Source organism: Symphalangus syndactylus, chromosome 10 (genome assembly GCF_028878055.3).
Source record: "Symphalangus syndactylus isolate Jambi chromosome 10, NHGRI_mSymSyn1-v2.1_pri, whole genome shotgun sequence".
NCBI classification, from domain to species: domain Eukaryota; kingdom Metazoa; phylum Chordata; class Mammalia; order Primates; family Hylobatidae; genus Symphalangus; species Symphalangus syndactylus.
Genome location: NC_072432.2, coordinates 118,378,165 through 118,404,025, shown reverse-complemented (window position 1 = coordinate 118,404,025; position 25,861 = coordinate 118,378,165). Strand labels below are relative to the sequence as shown.

Sequence of the window (25,861 nt, the reverse complement as noted above, 5' to 3'; positions counted from 1 at the left end):
TCAGGGTTATCTGGATTAAAATAAAAAAAAAGAATTCATCATGAGATGCTTATCACTCAGAGGTTGTGATCAGGCCTATTCAAGGCTAGACACTCACCCAGGTTATACCACATGTCCCGGATTCTAAAGCCGATTTCCTTTCTCATGTCCCCATATCTAGGAAGAAGATGATAAACCAGAAGGAGGATTTGCAGTAGAAACGAATTGCATAAACACAGTAAGAAGCAAAGTAAAAACAGTCTGTGTCCCTATTGGTCACTCTTAAGGCCCAACCTTAAGAGATGAGGTTCATACCTAAATGAGCCCCCAAAAGGAATGAGGCGCACAGAGGCTGGGGGACCTTGACAGCACAAAAAGCCAAATGGAAATGCTGAAAAATAACTGAGAAGATGAGATTAACAAACTCACTTCAGGGAGAAGAGTGAGGCACAGACAAAGCCAAACACGGCAAACACTGATGAAAAGGAAGGTGAATGAAGTATGATCATACAGTACTGTGACTGATGTCTAACAGGCAGACTAAATACTTATATACTTTATAGACTGATATTGGGGTAATATACATCCATTCCAGCGTGTTCTTCAAAATATTCACATTGGAAGCCTCTACACCATGCACTCTCAATGGGAGTGATACTGCCCACAAAGGGATAAAAATTGGTCCTTGGGAACAAAAAATACTTTGCTGTTTTTATATATATAGGCAGTTTTTGAGGGAGGAACCGGAAGTAGAGGGACACTAAATAATTTTCCTAAATATCACAGATATCCCAACAAGGGGAACACAACTAAAATTTCAAAGTCTTCAAATAATACATTCCTCAAGTTATTTTTTAATGACACAGTCTTTGGATTTCCAGTCTCTCAATGAAACGAAATGCTTCCCTAAATCTCATATCACTTCTGCACATAATTCCATTTTGAATTCCAAACCAGGAATCTGGAGGGCATTTTAATGCAATGTTTGAGACCTGGCTGTCTCTGCTGCAGGCAGGTGGAGCAACTGTGCTGAAGGAGTGTGCTTTGTGAAGTGCTATGAGTGAGGAGGTACTATGCCTGCAATTTGGGGAAGCTGCCAGCAGAGGCGCAGCTGTTCTTGGGGATGGGCATGTTGACAGCCAAGGTCCGTCTCCAGGTACAGATTTGATAAAAAGCATGGGATGACTGATGGGAAGATGGTTGGGCCTTAAGAAAAGAGAGCTGAACCTGGGTGAATGTGAGGTCTATTAAGTAATTAGTTGAAGACTTATCTCACTAACAACGTGGGTAGCCACTAAATAGTAATTTCTGTGATACCTAAAATATTGCTGTCAATATAAACAAACGGAAGAAGCCCCTTCCCGATCTTAACTTTAAAAAGATACTTACTTTTTAACAATTTTGTTGCGCTTGGCTTGTGAGAAGGTTTCAAGCTGAAGGGACTCATGGGTAAGAAATGCTACTGCCAAATGGAAGTAATTGTTCCAGAGCTATTCAAAATTAATTGTGTGGGTAAAAGGTAATGAAAAATAACATTAATAAGGGCCATAACAAAACGACGTCACATGGCAAAAACTCATTAACCAGGGATTAATGAAAGAACAAAATACAATCTACATTCTTCTTAGGTTTTGATTATTCAATCCTAAAAGTTTTGAGACTTAATGTTAGGCTTTTTAAAAAAATTTTAAGCTATTATATTTTTCTTTACTCCTGGGATAAAGGAAAACTGCTGCCAAGAAGTGTATCTATTTATAGTACGTACTTTGGCACTATGTTTCAAAAGCCCTAGAAGTTTGCAAAACTTTTGAATTAGTAAACACTTTTAGGACTTTATCCTGATGAAACAACCACGAATTTTGTTGTTGTTGTTGTTGTCTGATCAAGAGTCTCACTCTGTCGCCCAGGCTGGAGTACAGTGGTGCAATCTCGGCTCACTGCAACCTCCGCCTCCCGGGTTCAAGCACTCTGCCTCACCCTGCCGAGTATCTGGGATTACAGGCACCCACTACCACGCCTGGCTAGTTTTTGCATTTTTAGTAGAGATGGAGTTTCACCTTGTTGACCAGGCTGGTCTTAAACTCCTGACCTCAGGTGATCTGCCCGCCTTGGCCTCCCAAAGTGCTGAGACTATAGGCATGAGCCACCATGCCCAGCCAACCACGAATATTTTTAAATATTTAAAGCAAGGAAGTCCATCACAGTGTTATTTAATATAATAGAAAATGGAAACAATCTAAAGTTCATGAGAAGAATTTGGTTAAATACACCATGGACCAGTCATAGAATAGATGATATTCAGCCATTAAAAATAGGAAAATATTCAACATTATTGAAAAGATCACAGATCACTGAAAAAGGAAAATAGATTAACAGAGTACCAAAGAACTGCACAGCTCAATTCCATTTTGGCAAATATACATACACATACATACAATATATATTCATCTATATGTGTATGCATCTCTCTGTGTGTATGTGTGTATACTTTCCTCTACTTATGAGTTTCAACTTTTAAAGTTCTGAGGCAGGAAAACAGGGCCTGGAGACAGGGAACTGAAGGCCAATTCACACTGACTTCCTAGAACTGAATCAAAAGGAAAACCCCACCTCTCCACACTCAAGTAACAAAAGGATCAGAGGCTACCCCTTTGCACAGTGTGGCAGATGAAAAATGGAAAGTACCTCTGATTGGTCCCCTCCCACAACTGGTAGGAGGGTCAGACTGGTCACAGGCTACTCCTTCATTTACATAGGGTGTAACCAAGTAACCAATGGGTAAACTTCTAGAGGGTTATTTAAACGCCAGAAAATTCTGTAACCAGCGCTCTTGAGCTGCTTACTTGAGCCTGCTCCCACTCTGTGGAGTGTACTTTCATTTCAATAAATCTGGCTTTTATTGCTTCATTCTTTCATTGCTTTGTTTGTCCATTTTGTTCAAAACGTTAAGAACTTGGACAATCTGTAGTCAAGGACCTCCACTGATAACAGTTCCACAGATGCACATAAAGACAAAGAACACAGAAAGCACATCGCCCACAAAATGCAGAGTACTCTGGAAGGTAAGCTCCATGAGAGCAAGGAACTTATCTGCCTTCACCAGGGAAATGCCCCTACCAGGGCACAAAATAGGGCCCTGTACATGTAAGTACTCTAACATTTGTTAAATGGATGAATGGATAAGTGAATGAATGAATGAATGAAGATAGAGCTAGTGGTCATCCATTTTGCAATTCCTTTGGACTTTCAACAAACTGTGCATAAGAACTGTTCTTTAGAACCAAACTCATTTGTAGTAGGTAGGAGAGTTACCTGTGTGCTTATTTGTAACCATGTGTGTCTATGAATTGTGTAAATATATAAAGGGTCAACTCCAAATGTTTATAGCGACAAGGAGGACTATTTATATTTTTGATCTACTATTACTCTTTAAGATTTCTTTTTTTACATATGTTACCTTTATAGAAAGAAGAAAGCACTCCTATTTTATTGTGTTTGGAGGACAGTGTGACAGGCATATGTGCTTTAGGAAATGAAAAAACACAGGAAAACCTTTTCATGTGAAAACAGTGAAATCTGAGGAGACATTTTCCAAATTCATATAGTTCTCTGGCGATGGCCAAGAATTCTAGAAGCAGGTAGGTGAGTCACATGCCTACCTGAAGTTCAAAGCTTGCCTGATCCATGAAGAATCTTGTGAGAACTTCAGCAAACTGATTTATAGCACGGAGAAAAACCCTGGGGAAGGAAAACACCAGATAAAGAAGCCAACTGTATGTCCTTTGAAACCTTTTCCCACCTATGTTAAAAACTAAACCAAACCAAACCTGAACTTGGCATCATAAGACCTCACAATCTAACAGTGTCCTTGTAGACCAACAGCACAACACCATCCGCAGACGGGGCACAGGAGCTCAGTTTACAGAACAAACAAGAAGAGCCACTCAGGGCCACATCCCAATTTAGGTAATTGAAGGTAGATCTGAGACAGAAAACCAGGACTCTTAAGCCTCAGAGGAGGGTAATATAGACTCTATTATGATGCTTCTGTTTAAGCTAGGGTTTCTGGTGTAATTTTTTAAATCTAATCTGTGCATAGCAGAGAAGCCTTCTTCTAATCAGGTGTTAGAGTAGAATTACTCAGAATTGGATATCATGTAGAGTGATAATGCTTACAATAATGGTTTGCTTTATTTATCTCATTAAACTCTAACACTCTTTTAAAATAATACATATTCAGTTCATTTCATTTCTGTTCAACAAGTATTTGTTGTGGCCCAGCAATTGCAAGGCACAGGCTCAGGTCTGTGTTGAAAAGCACAGTTTCTGATCTTAAGACATTTACAGCTTGGTCAGGGAAATTAACAACATGTACATCTATTACCCAACATAGAATCTGAAAACAATTCTATAAGAAGGTTTGAATGGGGTATGGAAAATCAAAGGAAGAAGAGATGACATCCAGATCAGAAAGGCTTCCTCTGGAGGTGACACTTGAGAAGAACCTTATGGAACGGCTGGAACACTGACAGCCGGAGGTTATGGGGAAGGCACTGCTGGCGGAAGACCAGTGTGAAGCAGAGCAGACCATGTGTTCAGGGACCGGGCAGAGGCCAGTTTGGTTGGAGTACAGGTAGCATACACAGGGAAGTAGCAGAAGCAACTAGTTACTTTGGCACTGTGTATCAAAAGCCCTATAATTTCACCAAACTTTTAAACTACTAAATTATTTTAGGAGTATATCCTGATAAAATAACCATGGACATTTTTAAATATGTAAAGCAAGGAAGGCCATCACAGTGCTATTTCACATTAATAGAAAATGGAAAGAATCTAAATGTTCATAAGAAGAATCTGGTTAAATACATCATGGACCGGACATAGAACAGACACTAACAGGTGAGCCCTGAATATCAGGATGGCACAGGCCACGTGGAGCCACGGAAAGGTGCAGTGGAGAGTTGAGGATGACAATTACCTTGAGAGCACTGAAGAGACAACGCTAGAGAAGGGAGTAGAGAGCCCGAGGTGGAGCAAAGGCAATTGCCCTGGGAAAATCAAGATCATGAGCACATAAATTAGGACCCCTGGAGCAGGAAGATCCTCACTTTACAGATGATGCATTTGAGGCAAAGGGATTTAAAGACACTTCCCAAAGTTCACATAGCAGCCTCAGGTATTCAGACAAATGCCTCAGGGCCAACCATGGGCTGTCTCACCTGTTTTGAGTCATATTCATCACCATCCAATCTTTGGCATAGACATTCTTTCCAATCAGGTCCTTGAACATGATAAAAGTTTCCATAAGGAAGTCCTGCGGAGAACAGAGGAGTGGTTGGGGGAAAACTGGGTCACGTTCATAGTCTTTATTCTGGCGTGTACAGAAGCAGAACCACAACCTCAGAACAGGATGTTCCTAGTCCCACAGTAACAGCCCACCTTTCAAGGGGTTTAGGAATAACAAAGCATTCTTACAGCTAGCTATGATGCAATTTGATTTTTATACTGTAGGACCCTATAAGGAAGATGAGGACAAAAAGAATCATCCACATTTTACAAATGGTACAACTGAGGCTGAGAAAAACCAAAGGACTCGCTTAAGGGCATAGAAAGTAGGAAGGAGGGTCGGGTGTGGTGGCTGACGCCTGTAATCTCAGCACTTTGGGAGGCCAAGGTGGGCAGATCATGAGGTCAGGAGTTCAAGACCAGCCTGGCCAACATGGTGAAATCCCATCTCTACTAAAAATACAAAAATTGGCCGGGCGTGGTGGTGTATGCCTGTGGTCCCGGCTACTCGGGAGGCTGAGGCAGGAGAATTGCTTGAACCCAGGAGGCAGAGGTTGCAGTAAGGCAAGATTGAGCCATTGCACTCCAGCCTGGGCAGCAGAGTGAGACTCTGTCTCAAAAAAAAAAAAAAAAAAAAAAAAGAAAAGAAAAGAAAAGAAAAAAGGAAAACAAGAAAGTGGGAAGGAGAAGAGCTGGATGAGAACTTGGAGCTTTGGACTCCAAGTTTGCAACCCTTATCTCTTTCTTCCTCTGCTGCCACAGGTTGTCAGAATGTATCTCATGCACTTAAACATAATTCACCAACAATTGTGGGGAAATGGATACTTTTAATAGACTTCAGTTCAATTCTCCTTTATTATGGTTAGAACAGGACACAGTGATACACACGAAAAGCAGGATCACCATTCTTCCTGAGCTAGGGACGTTATCCTGTGCAGCCTGGAAGAAGGGTCCTAAGCAGTCCTTCAAAAGGATCATAACAGTGGCTGGTAACGACTAATAACTAATCACTTAAGCATACAGAGCTCTTCTGCTCCAAAGGGGGCTGTGAGCAAAAACTAATTCAGAAATAGAACAATCAGAGTTGAAATCAAAGCTAAAATGTTTTGAAGGCATTTTTATTAGTTAGCTAAATTTAGACCTTTTCCACTGGAATTCTTGAAAGTCCTGTCCAGTTTCTCTGGCACTAACCTACACAGTTCCACCTGGACACAGTATGTGAGAGGCAGAAGGCCCAGGTCCTATTGCTAACCATATTTTTCTGAGATGCTGGTCAAGCTGGGTAACTTCCTATACTTTGGATGCTGAACGGCATGGGGAATGACTCTCTCTGGTAAGCCAGTGTGTGTGTGCAACTGTGGATTCTCCCCTGGTTTTATGGCAAGTTAGACATATCCACTCTCAGTTCTGAAATCCTAGACATAATTAATGAATTCAAATTCATTTCATCATATATTTTACTTACTTATGTATTTATGTATTTATTTATTTATTTATTTTGAGATGGAGTCTTGCTTTGTCGCCCAGGCTGGAGTGCAGTGGCACAATCTCGACTTACTGCAACCTCCACCTCACGGGTTCAAGCGATTCTGCAGCCTCAGCCACTCCAGTAGCTGGGATTACAGGTGTCTGCCATCACCCACGGCTAATTTTTTTTTGTATTTTTAGTAGAGATGGGGTTTCACCACGTGGGCCAGGCTGGTCTCGAACTCCTGACTTCCAGTGATCCACCTGCCTTGGCCTCCCAAAGTGCTGAGATTACAGGCATGAGTCACCATATCTGGCCTCATTATATATTTTAAGCACTTCCACCAATTTATTAGTCATTCTGTTAACTTTTCTTTTAAATCCGTAAGAATTCATGGTTTGTGAAGCAAGGATTGAATTTAGATACTTGTTATTTGCTTCAGATACAGACTCTCCGTTTAACCCCTGGAAATCTAAATTAATGAGACAGCATGATAAAGGAAACTCACAGGGAATCCCAAAGCCTGGTTTTATCCACCACTTCCCAAGGGGCCTTCATGCGGTTCACTCAGAAGGCAGCATGAGGGACTGAAAGGCCACTGGGAGGCAAACACCTAGCTGTGCACGGTAGCTCGGCCACTGGGGACTAAATTCAGGCAAGTTCCCTCATTTCTCCAGGTCTTAGTTCCCTCGTGAGGATAATGATCCTCTTTTAATTACATAATACAGCTGGAGGAGCTCACCATCATGCTGGTAAACAGGAGGTATGCCCCTTTTTTTCTTAGTTAACAATGGATCCAAATTGTCGGGGTTTGACCTTAAAATGTCCCTATTTTGCCTGCTTTCTGAAGGAAATTTGAAACAAAAAACCCTAAAACTTTTATTGTTAATTTTACTTCATATAGCAATAATAATACAATTATTGTTACAAACAGCTAGTCCTCACAGGCATTAGCTACATGCCAACCTGCACGAAGCTGGGCATTTCCCATGCATGGAGCCAAGCAACACTTAATTCACCCTCAAGGTGGGTACTATCTTACAGATGAGGAAACTGAAGTTCAGTGAGGTTAAACAGCTTGTCCCAAATTGCATACAAGGAAGTGGAATGGTCAGAATTCAAACCCAGAGCTGCGTGTTCTAAAGCCTGTGCTCTTACCCGCTACACCACCTGCCTGTAGAGAACACATGGCTAACCTTGGCCTTCCCCCCTCCCTCCCCCATCCTGGTCCTCTTGTGCCTGGTCTCCACAGGCACATCTACATATTGCTATGGTTCCTATGCCATGCTGCCTGCCAGGGTGTGGCCCAAGCGGAGGCTCACGGAGACCTTCAGCTCAAGCCACGTGGTCTAACATGGCACTGAGAGTCCACCTTGGAACCAACTAATGATAACAAACAGCACCTTCCTTCCAATTCCATGTATGTCTGTCCATCATGTGGGCATGGCAGAAAGGTGAGTAATGGGCAAGGAAGGAGCTGCGAATCCATGGGGGCACTGGCCATCTACTCAGCATGACAGAGGCAGAAAGTGGAAAATCTAAAACAAAGAGACTGGAATATGCACAAATGATGGGAAGTTATCCAAAGACGAGTGTCAACATGACAACAGTGTGCTAATCCAGCAGCACATCCTGTCCACTGCTCTGCAAAGTCTAATAACGCCTTCATGGACGTCTGAAGGGCCACTGACAATCCCCTGAAGGGAAGGTGCAGTGAAGCCACAGCCAGAGGCCTAACTCAGCCTCTTACATGAGTGCTTCATAGCAACTATAAGAACAATTTTCCTGCTTAAAACAATAGAGAACAAAATATTTTCATCTGAAGATAACTTACAAATGTTGTAAAGCAGAAGTCCCCAACCTTTTTGGCACCAAGGACAGGTTTCCGGAAAGACAATTTTTCCATGGATGGGGGCAGGAATGGTGTCGGGATGAAACTGTTCCACCTCAGATCATCAGGCATTAGTGAGATTCACATAAGGAGCTGGCAACCTAGATTTCTCGCATGTGCAGTTCACAATAGGACTCAGCTCCTATGAGAATCTAATGCCTCTGCTGATCTGACAGGAGGCAGAGCTCAGGAGTTAATGCTCGCTGGCCCACTGCTCATGTCCTGCTGTGCGGCCAGGTTCCTAATAGACCACGGACCGGTTGTAAAGGGCAGGGGTTACCTCTTTTTGTTGCCCTCTCTAAAATGATGGTATCAACCACGTCTTAGGAGACTTTGCACACCCCTGCCTTCTAAAATCCTTGCCATGACATGAGTAGTTACTGTACCAAGTATTAAATCCTGTTTTCAGAGCAAAAAACATCTCCCAAATGTTGCTAAATAAGGGCTCTCTCTAAATCTAAGAGAGATTAAAGTGTGATAACCTCTTGGTATATGTGTTGTACTCTTTTTCAAATCCTATCAAAGAGAGAAAGTAGGAATCAGCTCTCTCCTTTCTGTAATCACCGTGGACAGCCACATAGCACTGGAGGTGAGTGAGAAGAGAACCCTGGACTCATGATGCTCAGCTTCAGTCATTTTTTTAAACCAAGCATAGGAAGTCTTCAGGTTACCAGGACCAGTAAAGGCAACTTACAATGATGTCTTGTCTGGTTTTGAAAGTGCTGATGTAGTGGCTATAGTGGCTGTCATCCATTTGCTGCAGGAGGGCAATCATGCAAGCCACAAAACTCCCCTAGAAAGAAAAGGAAGGCATAAATCCAAGACTCCTTAGACCACCAACTGACAAAAACACAACGTGAGCCCCATGAACTTGGCTTTTTCCACCCACCGAGCCATGCAGGTACCCCACCACACTGGAAACATGCTTCATTCTAAAGGTCCAAAGGCCACGTGCTTCACGGTTTCTGCTTCAAACCACCTCCTTCCAGGTCTGAGTGAAGAAATGTCATTAACAGCTATGAAGTGTGGAATCCTATAGACAGGACACCTCAATGAGATTACCAGTGAAGATGTAACAACTTGTGGGGCTTTGGGTTTCTTGTCGAGACAGAGCTGTAGTATAGAATTCCATGGAGAAATGTCTGAAATACTTAGATCAGTTAAACAAATCTTAACGGGGAGGAAGGCTAGCAGGAAAAGAGGTGGCAACACTGAGCATGGTGGAGAGGAGGGCAAGAGATGATGACGAAAACTCCCTGCTAGAATACCTGTGATATGGTTCGGCTGTGTCCCCACCCAAATCTCATCTTGAATTGTAGTTCCCATTATCCCCATGTGTTGTGGGAGGGGCCCGGTGGGAGGTAATTAAATCATGGGAAAGGTTACACTCATGCTAGTCTCGTGATAGTGAGTTCTCACGAGATCTGATGGTTTTACAAGGGGTTTTCCCCCTTTTTGCTTGGCACTTCGTGCTGCTGCCCTGTGAAGAAGGACATGTTTGCTTCCTCTTCCGCCATGATTGTAAGTTTCCTGAGGCCTCCCCAGCCATGCTGAACTATGAGTCAATTAAATCTCTTTCCTTTATAAACTACCCAGATTTATAAACTTCCCAGTCTCAGGTATGTCTTTATTAGCAGCATGAGAACGGACTAATACAACCTGATACCACTTCTCCAACTTCAGAGCCCTTCAGCCAGTTATTCCAACATACTACCCACATGAATTGTGACCCTGACTTAAAGAGAAAAAATCAGTAACTAGATGATTAATTAACATTGCTTCCATTTGTGAGTTCAGAAATTACATATTCAAGGTGTTATCCCCTAGACCAAAAAAATGTGAATTATAGACTTAGTTTTTTAGACAGGGAGTAAAGATCCAGGGGTGCTAACCTCCTATATTCATACACAAAGGAATTTAGCACAGGAGAGATGAACATACAGCTGTTTCTAAAACAGAGGGAAAGATTCCCCAAGCAGAACAATGAAAGACTGTCCGTGTCTATATGTTTCTGAATGTATGCCTTAGACTGTCTCTTTTGTTTTAAAAAGTTTATTTTTTAGGCCTGGTGGGGTGGTTCACACCTGTAATCCTGGCACTTTGGGAGGCCAAGGTGGGCAGATCACTTGAGGTCAGGAGTTTGAGACCAGCCTGGCCAACATGGTGAAACCCCATCTCTACTAAAAATTCAAAAATTAGCCAGGCGTGGTGGTGTGCACCTACAATCCCAGCTACTTGGGAGGCTGAGGCAGGAAAATTGCTTGAACCTGGGAGGCAGAGATGCAGTAAGCCAAGACTGTGCCATTGCACTCCAGCCTGGGTGACAGAGCCAGAGCCTGTCCCAAACAAAAAAAAAAAAAAAAAGTTTATTCTTTCAATTATAAAGCAGTGTAAATTTATTGTACTAAGGCCTTTGATATATATATTGCCAAATTATCATATAGCTTGTTTTCCCAACGTTGTCTAACACAATTTGTTTCTCCAAGACCTTGCCTATTCTGAGTATTAGAGGTTTACTTAATCTCACTTTGCACTTTCATTTCCTTTTCTCTAAATTAAACAGTCTGTCCATGAACTTTTTGGCCATTTAGCTTTCTCATGTTGCTGTTTGCACCCATTCTTTACTCATTTTTCTATTAAAACAATATCTTTGCTTAGTGGCTTATAATAGCTTTTGTATATCAAGTTTATTAGCCACCTGTCACCTATATTACAAAAATTTTTAAAGCTTGGGGCTTGACATTTAATTTGCATATATAGATATGTATATGTATATAATCTTCATATATAGGGATTTAAAATTTTATCTAGTAAAATCGATTTTTTCTTGTATTCTAACCATAAAAATTCCATGAATCCTATTCCTCCTCAAATCAGTTATCTATTTATTATTTTATTCTAGTGCTTTATGATATAATTTTTTTTAATTGAACACTTCATTCTATCTGACATTTATTTTGTGGGTATAGCATGAAGTTGAACAAATTTTTTCCAAATCGTTAACTAATTTTCTAAATAACATTTACTAAAAACCTTCATTTTCCCTTTAAAAAGGTAATGAAATGCTCATACACTCCAAAGTCTCCTTTTCACTTATCATGGTTCTGTTCTGCTGATATGTGTCCTCTAAGTCTGACAGGCAAGCTCTCCATCATTATGTTTTTTTTTTTTTTCGAGACGGAGTCTCGCTCTGTCACCAGGCTGGAGTGCAGTGGCGCGATCTCAGTTCACTGCAATCTCTGCCTCCCGAGTTCAAGTGATCCCCTTGCCTCAACCTCCCAAGTAGCTGGGACTAGAGCCATGCATCACCACAACTGGCTAATTTTTTTTTTCTTTGTATTTTAATAGAGATGGGGTTTCACCATATTGGCCAGGATGGTCTCGATCTCCTGACCTCAAGATCTGCCCGCCTCAGCCTCCCAAAGTGCTGGGATTACAGGTGTGAGCCACCACGCCGGGCCCCATTATTATTTCTATTTGGCTATTTATTTGTAACTAGTATTTATTTTTACTCTGATATTTTTGTGACTAAATAAAATTTCTCATTTATAATCTCTAAATAGCTTCCATTGTTAAAGAACTGGCATTAAATATCATTTATTTTAAAACAGGTTAGAGGCTGGGCGCAGTGGCTTACACCTGTAATCCTAGCACTTTAGGATGCTAAGGCAGGTGGATCATTTGAGGTCAGGAGTTCAAGACTAGCCCGGCCAGCATGGCAAAACCTCATCTCTACTAAAAATACAAAAATTAGCTGGGTGTCAGGGCACACACTTGTAACCCCAGCTACTTGGGAGGCTGAGGTAGGACAATCACTTGAACCTGGGAGGTGGAGGTCGCAGTGAGCCGAGATAGCACCCCTGCACTCCAGCCTGGCTGACAGAGTGAGAACCTGTCTCAAAACAAAATAAATAAATAAAACAGGTTAGTTTAATAAACTGTTTATTAGTTTTACTAAAATTTGAGTAAACCCTCTTGGGTTTTGTAGATATGCTGGTCATTTCAGCTAAAAATAATCACAATTATTTTTACTTTTACAATATTTATGTTTAGTATCTTTTTCTTATCTTATTACATTGCCTAGAAATTATAGAAAAAGCTAAACAACAGTGTTGAAATTAAATACCTTTTTTTTTCTAAATAGAGACAGGTTCTCACTCTGTCACCCAGGGTGAAGTACAGTGGCACCTTCACAGCTCACTGCAGCATCAATCTCGAGTTCAAGCAAGCCTCCTGCCTCATCCTCCTAAGCAGCTGGGACTACAGGCACACGCTGCCATGCCTGGCTAACTTTTAATTTTTTTGTAGAGGCAGGGTCTTGCTATGTTGCCCACACTAGCCTCAAGCTCCTGGCTTTAAGCAATACTCTTGCCTCAGCCTCCCAGAGTGCTGGGATTACAGGTGTGAACCATTGTGCTTGGACTAAATACCTTGATTCCCTTTTTTAATGACCACTGAGTATCATGATGCCTGGTGGTTTCACGCTAAAAAGTTCCCTTCTCTTCTTGATTTGGGAAAAAATTAACAATAATCAGATACCATTTTGGCATCTATGAAGAAAATTAAAGACTTTGTTCCTTTCATTGAATTGGTATTATTTTATAAATGTATTTCCTAATATTTAACTATTCTTGAATATCTGGAATAAACTGTATTAAGCCATGTAGATTTTCTTTTTCAATTTTCTTTTTCCACATCTCTCTTCACGACTGTCTGTGCCTGTCAGTACATTTTCCCCTCACTTTTTTTCCTTCTTATGCTTATCATTCCCACTTCACTTTGCTTCTTTTGGCACCACTATCACTCCATGGATCTAAGTCATTCCCACTCTAATTATTTAATTTTAGCAGAAGCACGGCGGGAGTACTGCTGCCTTTACATCCAATCCTGCCCTTCCCTTCAAACATATGGAGCTGATGTTCTTGAGTGAGTTTAAACAAGGGAGACAACACGCAATTTGATTCCTAAAAGGAGCTGAGTAAATTTGAATTCAAGTGTGTAATTATCTATAAACCAATATATCGTTTCCCATATCCATCTGTCTTTATAATGTATGGTAGAAATGGCTTGGCAATAGCAATTAATGGTACATCGTCTTTTCTTAAATTTCACAAAATATGTAAAATACTCTAAAAGTATATCAGTTTTAGCATAACGCAATGTTCTTCAATTCTGTTTTTTTCCTTCTTGATCTGCTAAATTGCACTCCATCCGTTAGTAATTTCAGTAAATTATAAAGGGATTAGTGAAGCAATGCTGTTAAAACATTCCCAAATTTTAAACATATAAAACATATAAGTGATTTGACTAGTTTTCTCTCCTACGTCATTCTTTTTTTTTTTTTTTCTGAGACGAAGTCTCACTCTGTCACCCAGGGTGGAATGCAGTGGTGTGACCTTGGCTCACTGCAACCACAACCTCCACCTCTTGGGTTTAAGCAATTCTCCTACCTCAGCCTCCCGAGTAGCTGAGGTTACAGGCGTGCCACCACACCTGGCTAACTTTGGTATATTTAGTAGAGACGGAGTTTCACCATGTTGGCCAGGCTGGTCTCAAACTCCTGACCTCAGGTGATCTGCCCGCCTCAGCCTTCCAAAGTGCTGGGATTACAGGCATGAGCCACCGCGCCGGGCTTCCTAAGTCATTCTTACCCTCCAATAGTCAATGGTTGGAAAAGACAGATCAGTTAAGCTATAGATTTTATCTTTGCACAAGTGATTAACAGCAATATTATCAGGGCCTAGAAATAAAGAGTAATTGATAGATTTTAGGTTTTATTCCCTCTTTCTGTTGGTAAAAAAAAAAAATAATATTTCCTTGCCAACAATCTGACTGTTCTAAAGATAAAAGCCTTGATTTTACATGAGGAATTCTCCAATTTCCATATTAGCCTTTGTTCCCTCAGACATTTCTTTGAGAAAAAGATGTAGGACTAGTCTAGTTAACTGATAATCCACTAATACAAGATCTAAATCCTTTTATAATATGTTTTGGATGAGCTTGGATTTTTATTTTATTTTATATTTTGAAACAGGGTCTTAGTCACCCAGGCTGAAGTGCAATGGCAAGATCATAGCTCACTGCAGCCTTGATCTCCTGGGTTCAAGTGATCCTCCTGCCTCAGCCTCCAGAGCAGCTGGGGGTACAGGCACTCATCACTGTACCTGGCTAATTTTTTAAACAATTTTTGTAGAGATGGGGTCTTGCTATGTTGCCCAGGCCAGTCTCGAACTCCTCGACTCAGACATTGGGTTTTAATCCAGGAGAAGGACAGTTTTACTTGCAATAATTTCTCTTTATTCTTATTAGGATCAGCTCCATCACCCTACAGGTTCTGACCAGGCATGTCTTAGAGTTTCTGCTATGGCTGTGGCCTCTCCCTGGAAGACCCTTCCCAGATCCACATGGCTCACTCCCTCACCTTCCTCAAGTTTTTACCCAAATTTTACCCTCTGGTAAAATTCCTAATCATCTTATTTAAAGGTGTGACTCCCCCACCCTCACTTCCCTTATCCTGCTCATTTTTTTTTCTCTCTAGCACCTGTTGCCTCCTAACACTATGTAGTTTATTTTGCTGTAACTGCTGTCATTATTGTTGGAATGTCAGCTCCTCAAAGGCAGTGATTTTTCTGTTTCGTTTATGGGTACATCTTCAGTGTCCAGAGCAGTGCCTGTTTTACGGCAGTTTTTAAATACATATTTGTGAAATAAATGAATTTTTCTTAGGCTGGGCGTGGTGGCTCATGCCTGTAATCTCAGCACTTTGGGAGGCCAAGGTGGGTGGATCACGAGGTCAGGAGATCGAGACCATCCTGGCTAACACAGTGAAACCCTGTCTCCACTAAAAATACAAAAAATTATCCAGCCGTGTTGGTAGGCGCCCGTAGTCCCAGCTACTCCGGAGGCTGAGGCAGGAGAATGGTGTGAGCCCAGGAGGCGGAGCTTGCAGTGAGCCAAGATCGTGCCACTGAACTCCAGCCTGGACGATAGAGCCAGACTCCGTCTCAAAAAAAAAAAAAAAATTTTCTTATCTGATAGGAATTTGAAATAGTTCTTTTCCTATGTCCTCTAATTAAAATTTAACTGTAGCTTTTAATATAGCAAGTAAAAGATGCTTCACTTTAATGATGACACCACTCAGCCTTTCAACAGCTACCTCTGGTTTCTATCATAGTTGTTACCTGGCATCTATTTAGATAGAGTGAACAGAAAGTAAGAGGCCAAGAGCAACACTGGCCTTTCCACAAGCATGCTAACCACAGGTTCTTTAAAATGTTTGGCTTTGTTCCTTGAATCAAAGGGGCTGGGTGGTTCATACTGGATCATTTTCTTTCTTTCTTTTTTTTCAAGGCAGGCTATTGTTCTGTTGTCCAGGCTGGAGTGCAGTGGCACAATCACAGCTCACTGCAGCCTCGACGTCCCATGTTTAAGTGATCCTCCCACCTTAGCCTCCTGAGTAGCTGAAACCACAGGCATGTGCCACCACCTCGCCCAGCTAATTTTTTAAATTTTTTTGTAGAGATGGGGTCTCACTATATTGCCTAGGCTGGATTATTTTCTCTCAATAGAATATCCATGTCAGAACCAAGATCTGCTCAAGGTTATAACCAATAACCCGTGATGTGAGAGGCCCAAGTAAGAACAGTCTCAAGCCACTGGCCCTGAAGGCCTCCCGACAGGCAAGGGGTACAGAGAAACAGCAGCGGCCGTGGGATCCACCAAAAAGATACTCACGATGTGGGGAGACTGCCGGTTCATCCCAATCACTGTCCGGTTGATCCTTCTCAGCAGCCGTTCCATTATAAGCTGAATGTGCATCGCAGTGGCACCCTGCAGGGAAACAGGATTTGACTCCATTCCTTCTGACTCAGTTTCACTTTCCTTAAGGAACCTCAGATGGATGAGTTTTGTCTTTAGATCTCTTTCTGGCTCTTGCCTACAAAGCAATCTTTTGTCCAAAGTGGAAAATGATCTCACAGAATACTATATAACTTTATGAAGAAAATAATTGAAAATGATCAGTCATAACATTTAAAAGATGAATGTGGGTGTGCAGGGACGAGTGCCTTCCTAATAACTCAGATTTCTCAGGTTCACTGAGAGCTCACTGTGGCCACTGACTCAACAAATAGTTTTGGGGGACCCCCATTAGCATGACGTATTCTGTTCTGAGGTTGAGCAGATTAGAATTGCTCAGGTCAGGCCGGGCACGGTGGTTCACGCCTGTAATCCCAACACTTTGGGAGGCTAAGGTGGGTGTATCACAAGGTCAGGAGATCGAGACCATCCTGGCTAATATGGTGAAACCCTGTCTCTACTAAAAAATACAAAAAATTAGCCGGGCGTTGTGGCGGGCGCCTGTAGTCCCAGCTAATCGGGAGGCTGAGGCAGGAGAATGGCGTGAATCCAGGAGGTGGAGCTTGCAGTGAGCTGAGATGGTGCCACTGCACTCCAGCCTGGGTGACAGAGCCAGACTTCATCTCAAAAAAAAAAAAAAGAAAAAAAAAAAAGAACTGCTCAGGTCAATTAGGCACACGTGTGGGAAATTAAAGGCAAAAATACAAAGCTCTTACCACCTTCTGTGTTGGAGGGAAAAAAACAAGAAATTCAAGTCAAGGGAAGTCTTACAGAGTAAATATTTGTGTCTCCTCCAAATTCATATGTGAAGCCCTAACCCCCATCGTGATGGTATTAGGAGATGCGGCTCTTGAGATGTAATGAAGGTTAGATGAGGTCATGAGGGTGGGGCCCTGGAATGATGGGATGAACGCTCTTAGTAAATGAGTATTACAGATGTCCATCTCTAGTCTCCACTAGGTGAGCACACATCAAGAAGGTGGCTGTCTGCAAGCCAGGAAGAGAGACCTCATCAAAACTTAACCACGCTGGCACCCTGATCTCAAACACTAAGTCTCCAGAACTGCGAGAAAATAAATGTCTGTTGTTTAAGCCACGCAGTCTGTGGTATTTTGTTATAGAAGACTGACTGAGCAGACTAATGCAAGGATTTTGTATTCTGACTCTGTCATGTGTGACTTTCAGCAATTATTCAACTTTGCTGAGCTTGCAGTTTTCATAGCTGCAAAAGGGGGATAGTAACAGTTTTCTTACAGGAATTAGTAGGGCTGATGTACACATTCTTTCTTTCACCTTCTTTCCTTTTTTGTAGCTAGATATTACACTGATTTGGCTCTGATTTACCCATATGCAACTTGACTTTTCATAGCCTCTATCTGTCCTTGTTTTATGATAGATATTTTGAAACTCCTGCTTACTGCTTCAAATAACTAGATCATTGCTATATGTATTTTTTTTTGCTTAACATTTTTATTATTTTTTACAAATTTAACTGGCAAAGACTGTACTTATCCAGCACGTACAACATGAAGATTTAAACACGTAATCGTGTAATGATGTCCATGGTCAAATTAACACATCCATTGCACCCATGCCATACATTAGATTCCCAGAACTTGCTCATCCTATAACTGATACTTTCTACCCTTTGACCAACATCTCCCCATCCTGCCCACTAACGCCCTGCAGCCCCTGGTAAAGAATGTTCTACTCTCTGCTTCTAGGAGTCTAACTTTTTTAGATTCCACACAGAAGTCAGATCAGATAGGATTTGTCTATGGCTACAGGAATTTTTTTTTAATTTCAATAGTTTTGGGGGTACAGGTGGTTTCTGGTTACATGGATGAGTTCTTTATTGGTGATTCTGAGATTTTTGTGCACCCACCACCCAAGCAGTGTACTCTGTACCCAATGCATAGTCTTTTATACCTCACTCACCTCCTAGCCTTTCCCCAGAAAGTCCACAAAGTCCATTATATCACTCTTAAGCCTTTACATTCTCATAGCTTAGCTCCCACTTATAAGTGAGAACATATAATATTAGATTTTCCTAAGAGATTTCAGTTAGCTCTTTATTTTGGTCTTCCCAATATTATGTTCCCTGTAATGAGCAGAGACATTCAAAATTATCGATCTTGGAGCTCTGGTAAAGTAGTAAGTCCAATCATTTTTTGTCCATCATGGCAGTACTTTTTATTCTTCATAAACATTTTGAAATATGTGCACTAGTTCAATACCTCTTCACTTATCCTCTTATCTCCTTAGTTAACTCAAAACTCTAATTACTGACATTTGTTCTTCCTGCCTTTTGTTTTATTTTTTTAAACATTGCAGGATTCCTTCCTCTCCCCACAGCTCTTGTTTTGGAATTGTCCTCGTTCTTTCAAGTCCAGCTGCAGTAAGCGCCTCTGTGAAGTTGTCTCTGGTGTGGTCCTGCCAAATTGTACTCATAATGGCCTCCATCTCCACCTAAGTTATTGCAAAAGACATTATTTTGTTCCTTTTTATGAGTAAGTAACATTCCATGATGCATATATACCACACTTTATCCACTCATTGGTCAATGGACACTTAGGTGGGTTTCATATCTTTGCTATTGCAAATTGTGCTGCTATAAACATGCATGTGCATGTGTCTTTTTCACACAATGACTTATTTTCCTTTGGGTAGATGCCCAGGAGTGGAATTGCCGGATTGAATGGTAGTTCTACTTTTAGTTCTTTAAACATTTTTCATAGTCATCGTACTAATAATTTGCATTCCCTGTTTTTCATACTGTTTTTCATAGTCGTCGTACTAATAATTTGCATTCCCCCAGCAGTGTAACAATGTTCCCCTTTCACCACATCCATGCCCACATCTATTGTTTTTTGACTTTTTAATTATGGTACGGCTATATGTATTTTAATTACAGTATCAAGTATTTGGGGTCCACCCTCCATCTCTGCTTCCCTCCGTCCCTTCCTTCTTCTCTTCCTCTTTCACTTTTTATTAGTCATTTACTTGTTTCCCATTTCCCTGAATGAAAGTGATTCATAAAATCGGCCTCTCCAGGAGATACTGCTTTCACTTCCATTCACATAACATTTCCTTAGTGTGGTCCTAAATAGTTGTACAAGTCACATGCTGTGCCCTGTGGGGAGGGTATGAAATGAATAAGACTCCTCTGAGCCTGTAGAGATTTCTATTGTGTGGGTGGGGGTGAGTGGGACATAATTTTTTTTTTTTTTTTTTTGAGACAGTGTCCCACTCTGTTGCCCAGGCTGGAGTGCAGTGGTGCGATCTTGGCTCACTGCAACCTCTGCCTCCCGGGTTCAAGCGATTATCCTGCCTCAGCCTCCAGAGTAGCTGGGGTTACAGGTGTGCACCACCACGCCCAGCTAATTTTTGTATTTTTAGTAGAGATGGGGTTTTATCATGTTGGTCAGGCTGGTCTCAAACTCCTGATCTCGTGATCCACCCGTCTCAGCCTCCCCCAGTGCTGGGATTACAGGTGTGAGCCACTGCGCCCAGCCGGGACATACATTTAAATAAGCATAACACAAGAATCCCCCTAGAAGGTGGGCTCCTGGGGGTAGGGTGCTTGCTTCTCTAGTTCACTGCCATAGTCCTAGCCGATCCCAGTGCCTGGAGCATAACAGCAGCTTCCCAAGGATTTGTGAGCTGCATTCCTAACTCAATGTACAAAGTGATAAAATCCTCAAAAGAAACTCAAGAGGAGCATGAAAAGAATGAGTACAATTTGGCAGGACCACACCAGAGACAACTTCACAGAGGCGCTTACTGCAGCTGGACTTGAAAGAACGAGGACAATTCCAAAATAAGAGCTGTGGGGAGAGGAAGGAATCCTGCAATGTTTAAAAAAATAAAACAAAAGGCAGGAAGAACAAATGTCAGTAATTAGAGCTTTGAGTTAACTAAGGAGACGAGAGGGTAAGTGAAGAGATATTGAACTAGTGCACGTATTCCAAAATGTTTATGAAGAATAAAAAGTACTGCCATGATGGACAAAAAATGATTGGACTTACTACTTTACCAGAGCTCCAAGATCGATAATTTTGAATGTCTCTGCTCATTACAGGGAACATAATATTGGGAAGACCAAAATAAAAAGCTAACTTAAATCTCCTTGCACAGGATTTAAATATATTCGAGTCATTTCCAAAGAGTCTTTCCGGGTGGTGAGAAGGTTGGTAGAGATGTGACGTATTAAAAAATAGGGTCAGAAGTGGAAGAGACCAAAGAGGTCGTCTAGAACAATTCCTACATACAATGGACTGGGTTAGGAAACTGAGGCACTGAGATATTTGACTAAGGACAAATAGCTACAGAGTGGTAATACTGGGACTAGAATCCAATGCTCCAATTCTTGTGTTTCACATTAACTTTGGATCATAAACATATGATTTCTAGAACACTGATCCCTGGCTAAACCAATGTGCCAGGTACGTTGTTGCCAAATTTATAGGGCGTGGAGCTTTACTTTATTATTTTAAGGAATTATTGAGTTATAAGAGTTACTTTTAAAAAAGTATTTAGTTTATGACATGATTGGTCACATTTATGTATTTGGTGCAAAGTCCTTGGTTAGGAACCAAATCTCCAATCGCAACATGCTTTGGGAAAATGTATTCCATTTTATAATGAGGTTTCTATAAACATACTTAATAATAAAAGGGGGGAATGATCTATAATGAATAAATATCAAGTAAGCAGTGCAAAGAGTAAGTGAGCTACAGGGGCTTAGGGAAGTGGGGGGACAGAGATTGGCGGAGCAGCTAGAGATGGCAATGGTACCCTCACATACTTCTGAGGCTGCAATGTGGAGTCACCGAAATGTTGACATCCCAGTGCAAACCATGAGCAGGAGAAAAGGTGGGCTGTAGTCAAACAGTGGTGGACCCTGACAGGCGAACTAACGGTTTAGCTATGGGAAAAGGTGTAGTATTCATATCCTTTGGTAGGACAGAATCCCAAGACACTGGAAAGACAAAGAGCTTAGGTGACGACAAAGAGCTTAGGTGACGACAAAGAGTGGTTTTCCTGTTCTGTGGGATCACCTGTGCCATGAAACCACCATAGACGTGGTGAGTATAATTTGTGGTAAGATGCTTTTTTTTTTCTCAGCCCCCAACTGTTCGAGTGAACACATTCTGCAAAGTTCTCCAGCTTCCTGTGTCTGGGCTCTGCTAGGCCTGTGGGCTGCACTATTTCTAGGACATGGTGAATCCAGACAGGTTTAGCCCTATGTTTTCTTTTTTTTTTTGAGATGGAGTCTCACTCTGTTACCCAGGCTGGAGTGCAATGGCACAATCTTGGCTCACTGCAACCTCCGCCTCCCAGGTTCAAGGGATTCTCCTGCCTCGGCCTCCTGAGTAACTGGGACTATAGGCGCGTGCCACCTCGCCCAGCTAATTTTGGTATTTTTAGTAGAGACGGGGTTTCACTGTGTTAGCCAGGATGGTCTCAATCTCCTGACCTCGTGATCCGTCAACCTCGGCCTCCCAAAGTGCTGGGGTTACAGGTGTGAGCCACCACGCCCGGCCTTAGCCCTATGTTTTCAAGAGGGATGGGGGTCAGGTCACAGAGAAAATGCAAGATGAGAAAACATAATTTCCACTAGATTCCAGAGAAAGTATCAGTGTCTAAGAAGATATGGAAATGAGAACTTCTCAGCAGCTCAGAAATATCAGGTTGTTAAGCAACAGAGGATACAAAGGAAGAGGTGTCTGCATAAAAACAGAAAGGCCTCTGATTGTTTATTTTTTATTATTATTATTATTTTTTAGAGAGACAAAGTCTTACTAAGTTGCCCATGCTGGTCAGTTTTGAACTCCTGGGCTCAAGTGATCCTCCTGACTTGGCCTCCCAAAGTGCTGGGATTACAGGTCTGAGCCACCATACCCAGCCAGGTCTTTGATTCTTAAGAATAGTCACAGGGGCCGGGCACGATGGCTCATGCCTGTAATCCCACCACTTTGGGAGGCCGAGATGGGCAGATCACGAGGTCAGGAGATCGAGACTATCCTGACTAACATGGTGAAACTCCGTCTCTACTAAAAATACAAAAAAAATTAGCCGGGCGTGGTGGCGGGCGCCTACAGTCCCAGCTACTCAGGAGGCTGAGGCAGGAGAATGGCGTGAACCCGGGAGGCAGAGCTTGCAGTGAGCCGAGATCGTGCCACTGCACTACAGCCTGGGCAACACAGCGAGACTCCGTCTCAAAAAAAAAATAGTCACAGGGATCTCAGTAGTGCGCACACTGGGCAAGCCAGGAAAATCAGCCTGCAGAAGGCCCCAGCAGTAATCTGACTTTGCACTGGAGGCTCTGGCCTCCCTAATTATCTCTAAAATGGGCACATCCTGCCCTAATACTAGAGTTGGAAACTACCTGAGAACAGGAAGGCCACAGAGTCACTCCTGTCTGGTGCAAAGGGGCCAGTGTGAACTCTGTGCAGCATCAGTGATGACTCAACTCACCACATCCTTCCTGTCCAGCACCTCCAGGATGTTGCTCAGAAGCTGCGAGCTTGCCTCATGGTCAGGCTTGCTGGAGTTGTCATCTAACTGGCCGCTGAGCTGGTCAGTCAGCAGCGGCAGCAGCACTTCTCTGCACTCTGAGAAGGAAAACACAGACAGCTCACACGCAGCAGTGCCACCTCCTGAACTGCCTGTCTCCTTCCTGCAACTCTCCCTCGGCCAGTACCAGTAGCTCTAAGCTCTGCAATCAGCCCTGCAGGGATGCAGCCCCTCAGCCACCCAGGAACACCTGGTTTTAGGCGTGGACCTTCACCCTTGTACAGGGAGCAGATGAATGAATTAAAAAAAAAAAAAAAAAAAGACCCTTCTCACAGGTAAAGGTGAGAACTTAGCAAAATGTTTAAATTATTTAACAATTTCTCTAGCTTTTCAAAATGCCAACCTAATACATGAAATTGAGGTCATATGAAACAAATAAAACCAAGCAAGTTATAGATTATTTTTTCAAATTTTTTTTCACCTAATGGAGAAAATTTACTAAAAGAAGTTCCTATAAATACTGAGCTTCCCTAGTACATTTCAATGACATTCTGCTCATGTCTGTGCTGGCGTGTGGATTTCAGAAAGTAAGGTATGACCTATTATGTCCTCTGAGATCTTGCTATTGTAACACATTTTATAATGAGTTCAGGTACTCTGAATGCTACAGAAATGACTGTTAACAGTGATCACACTCTAATTAGAACTATCGAGTGCATGCTTGCTCTTCTGCTCAAACACCTTATCTTTACTATCTCAATTACTTTTTCTGTATCCTTAAAAAGTTATCAAAGCATATTAAAATGTTTAGTAATAATTTGCTTTAGTAATAAATGTTTTCTACTTATGAGCATTCACTAACCTTTTGCAGGCATTACCTCTACCTCCAATTGTGTCTTAGGAACATTTGCAATTTCAAAGTGCAAACTCATAGGGTCAGAAAATATCAGAGCCCAAGAAGGCTACTGATGTGATCTAGTTCAAGTCCTTCCTTCCACAGAACTGGAAGCTGAGACTTAGAGAAGGCCACTTATTTGTCCAGTTACATAACTAGCCAGGGGCAAAGCCAGGAAGGTTCTCCCACCAACAATCCACTTAACTTGTTCAACATTGAGAAGTCCTGCTGGTCTTCAGATCTCCAGGCAATATACATACATAACATGAGGTCACACTCTGGGAGCCCCTGACCAGGTAGTTAGCCCCAAAAGAAGTCTCTGCGGCTGCCTCACTCTAGCAAGTCTTGAGTTTATTGGGAAGGCCCAGGTGCTGGACCTCCTTTTTATATCAGCTTTGGGACAGAAACCCTTGGTGGCTATTTGCTAGACTCTACTTACAAAATGAAAAGTATTTTATCAGTGTAAGAGTTTTTCCCGTCCATGCCCCACTCCTCTCCCAGCAGAATACTAGCAATCTGGCTTCTGCCAGCCTACCACCTAAAGAAAAGTCTTGGCCAGGCACAGTGGCTCATGCCTATAACCCCAGCACTCTGGGAGGCCAAGGTGGGTGGATCACCTGAGGTCAGGAGTTTGAGACCAGCTGGCCAACATGGTGAAACCCTGGCTCTACTAAAATTACAAAAAAAATTAGCCGGGCATGGTGGTGCACACCTGTAGTCCCAGCTACTTGGGAGGCTGAGGCAGGAGAATTGCTTGAACCTGGGAGGTGGAGGTTGCAGTCAGCCAAGTTCGTGCCGCTGCATTCCAGCCTGGGCGACAGAGCAAGACTCCATCTCAAAAAAAAAAAAAAAAAAAAAGAAAAGAAAAAAGAAAGAAGAAAAGGCTTGCTTTATCATGTCTGCCAATTACCCTGGTGTAAATACTTCCACCATGGTCAATTTCCAGCTACTAATGTGATATCACTGAATGTGGGGTTGAGAAGGGATGCATGTAACCAGCTCTCCTGTGGGATCAGCACATTGCTGTTTCCCTGTCCCCTGGTTTTTAAGGTCATGCAATAAGTATAGATTAAAGAAGAAGAATTTCTTTTAAAAGGGTCATCTTTTTCCTACTTGCTTGTTACTTTCCTGAGGCTCCTGTTTTAAAAGACAAAATTCTCTAATTAATGAACCACTTGCAGATTGTTCCAAAGATTAAGGAACACATGATTTTGCTCTTTTAGGAACTGTTGGAAATACCAAGCTGACTTTAGATTCTCCTTAAAACCGCTCTCCCAGGAGGTCCTTACATACCAACAAACAACTGGCAAGAATATTAATGACATTTTTAAAAAAGAAAAGTCAAGTGCTGACTGGGCACGGTAACTTATGCCTATAATCCCAGTACTTTGGGAGGCCAAGTCGGGCAGATCACTTGAGGTCAGGAGTTTGAGGCCAGCCTGGCCAACATTGTGAAATCCCATCTCTATCAAAATACGAAAAAAAAAAAAAATTAACTGGGTGTGGTGGTGTGCACCTGTAATCCCAGCTACTCGGGAGGCTGAGGCAGGAGAATCACTTGAACCTGGGAAGCAGAGATTGCAGGGAGCCGAGACAGCGCCACTGCACTCCAGCCTAGGTGAGAGGTGAGACTCCGTCTTAAAAAACAAACAAACAAGCCAGACGCGGTGGCTCACACCTGTAATCCCAGCACTTTGGGAGGCCCAGGCGGGCGGATCACGAGGTCAGGAGATAGAGACCATCTTGGCTAACACGGTGAAACCCCGTCTCTACTAAAAATAATAATAAAAAAAATTTGCCGGGCATGGTGGCAGGTACCTTGTAGTCCCAGCTACTCGGGAGGCTAAGGTAGGAGAATCGCTTGAACCTGAGAGGCGGAGGTTGCAGTGAGCCGAGATTGCACCACTGCACTCCAGCCTGGGTGACAGAATGAGACTCCATCTCAAAAAACAAACAAACAAACAAC

General features: G+C 42.2%; 1 protein-coding gene across 1 annotated transcript in view; it reads right to left on the bottom strand.

Annotated features, from left to right (window-relative positions):
• Positions 1-25,861, bottom strand: part of DOCK5 (dedicator of cytokinesis 5) — a 232,513-nt gene that overhangs the window by 48,472 nt on the left and 158,180 nt on the right. Inside the window, exons 26-32 of the mRNA XM_055295734.2 lie at positions 22,962-23,098; positions 16,359-16,454; positions 9,319-9,417; positions 5,199-5,293; positions 3,639-3,717; positions 1,369-1,469; positions 98-156 (exon numbers count right to left, since the gene is read on the bottom strand). Of these exons, the coding sequence (XP_055151709.2) occupies positions 98-156; positions 1,369-1,469; positions 3,639-3,717; positions 5,199-5,293; positions 9,319-9,417; positions 16,359-16,454; positions 22,962-23,098 (666 nt within the window). The remainder of the gene's footprint in view (positions 1-97; positions 157-1,368; positions 1,470-3,638; positions 3,718-5,198; positions 5,294-9,318; positions 9,418-16,358; positions 16,455-22,961; positions 23,099-25,861) is intronic.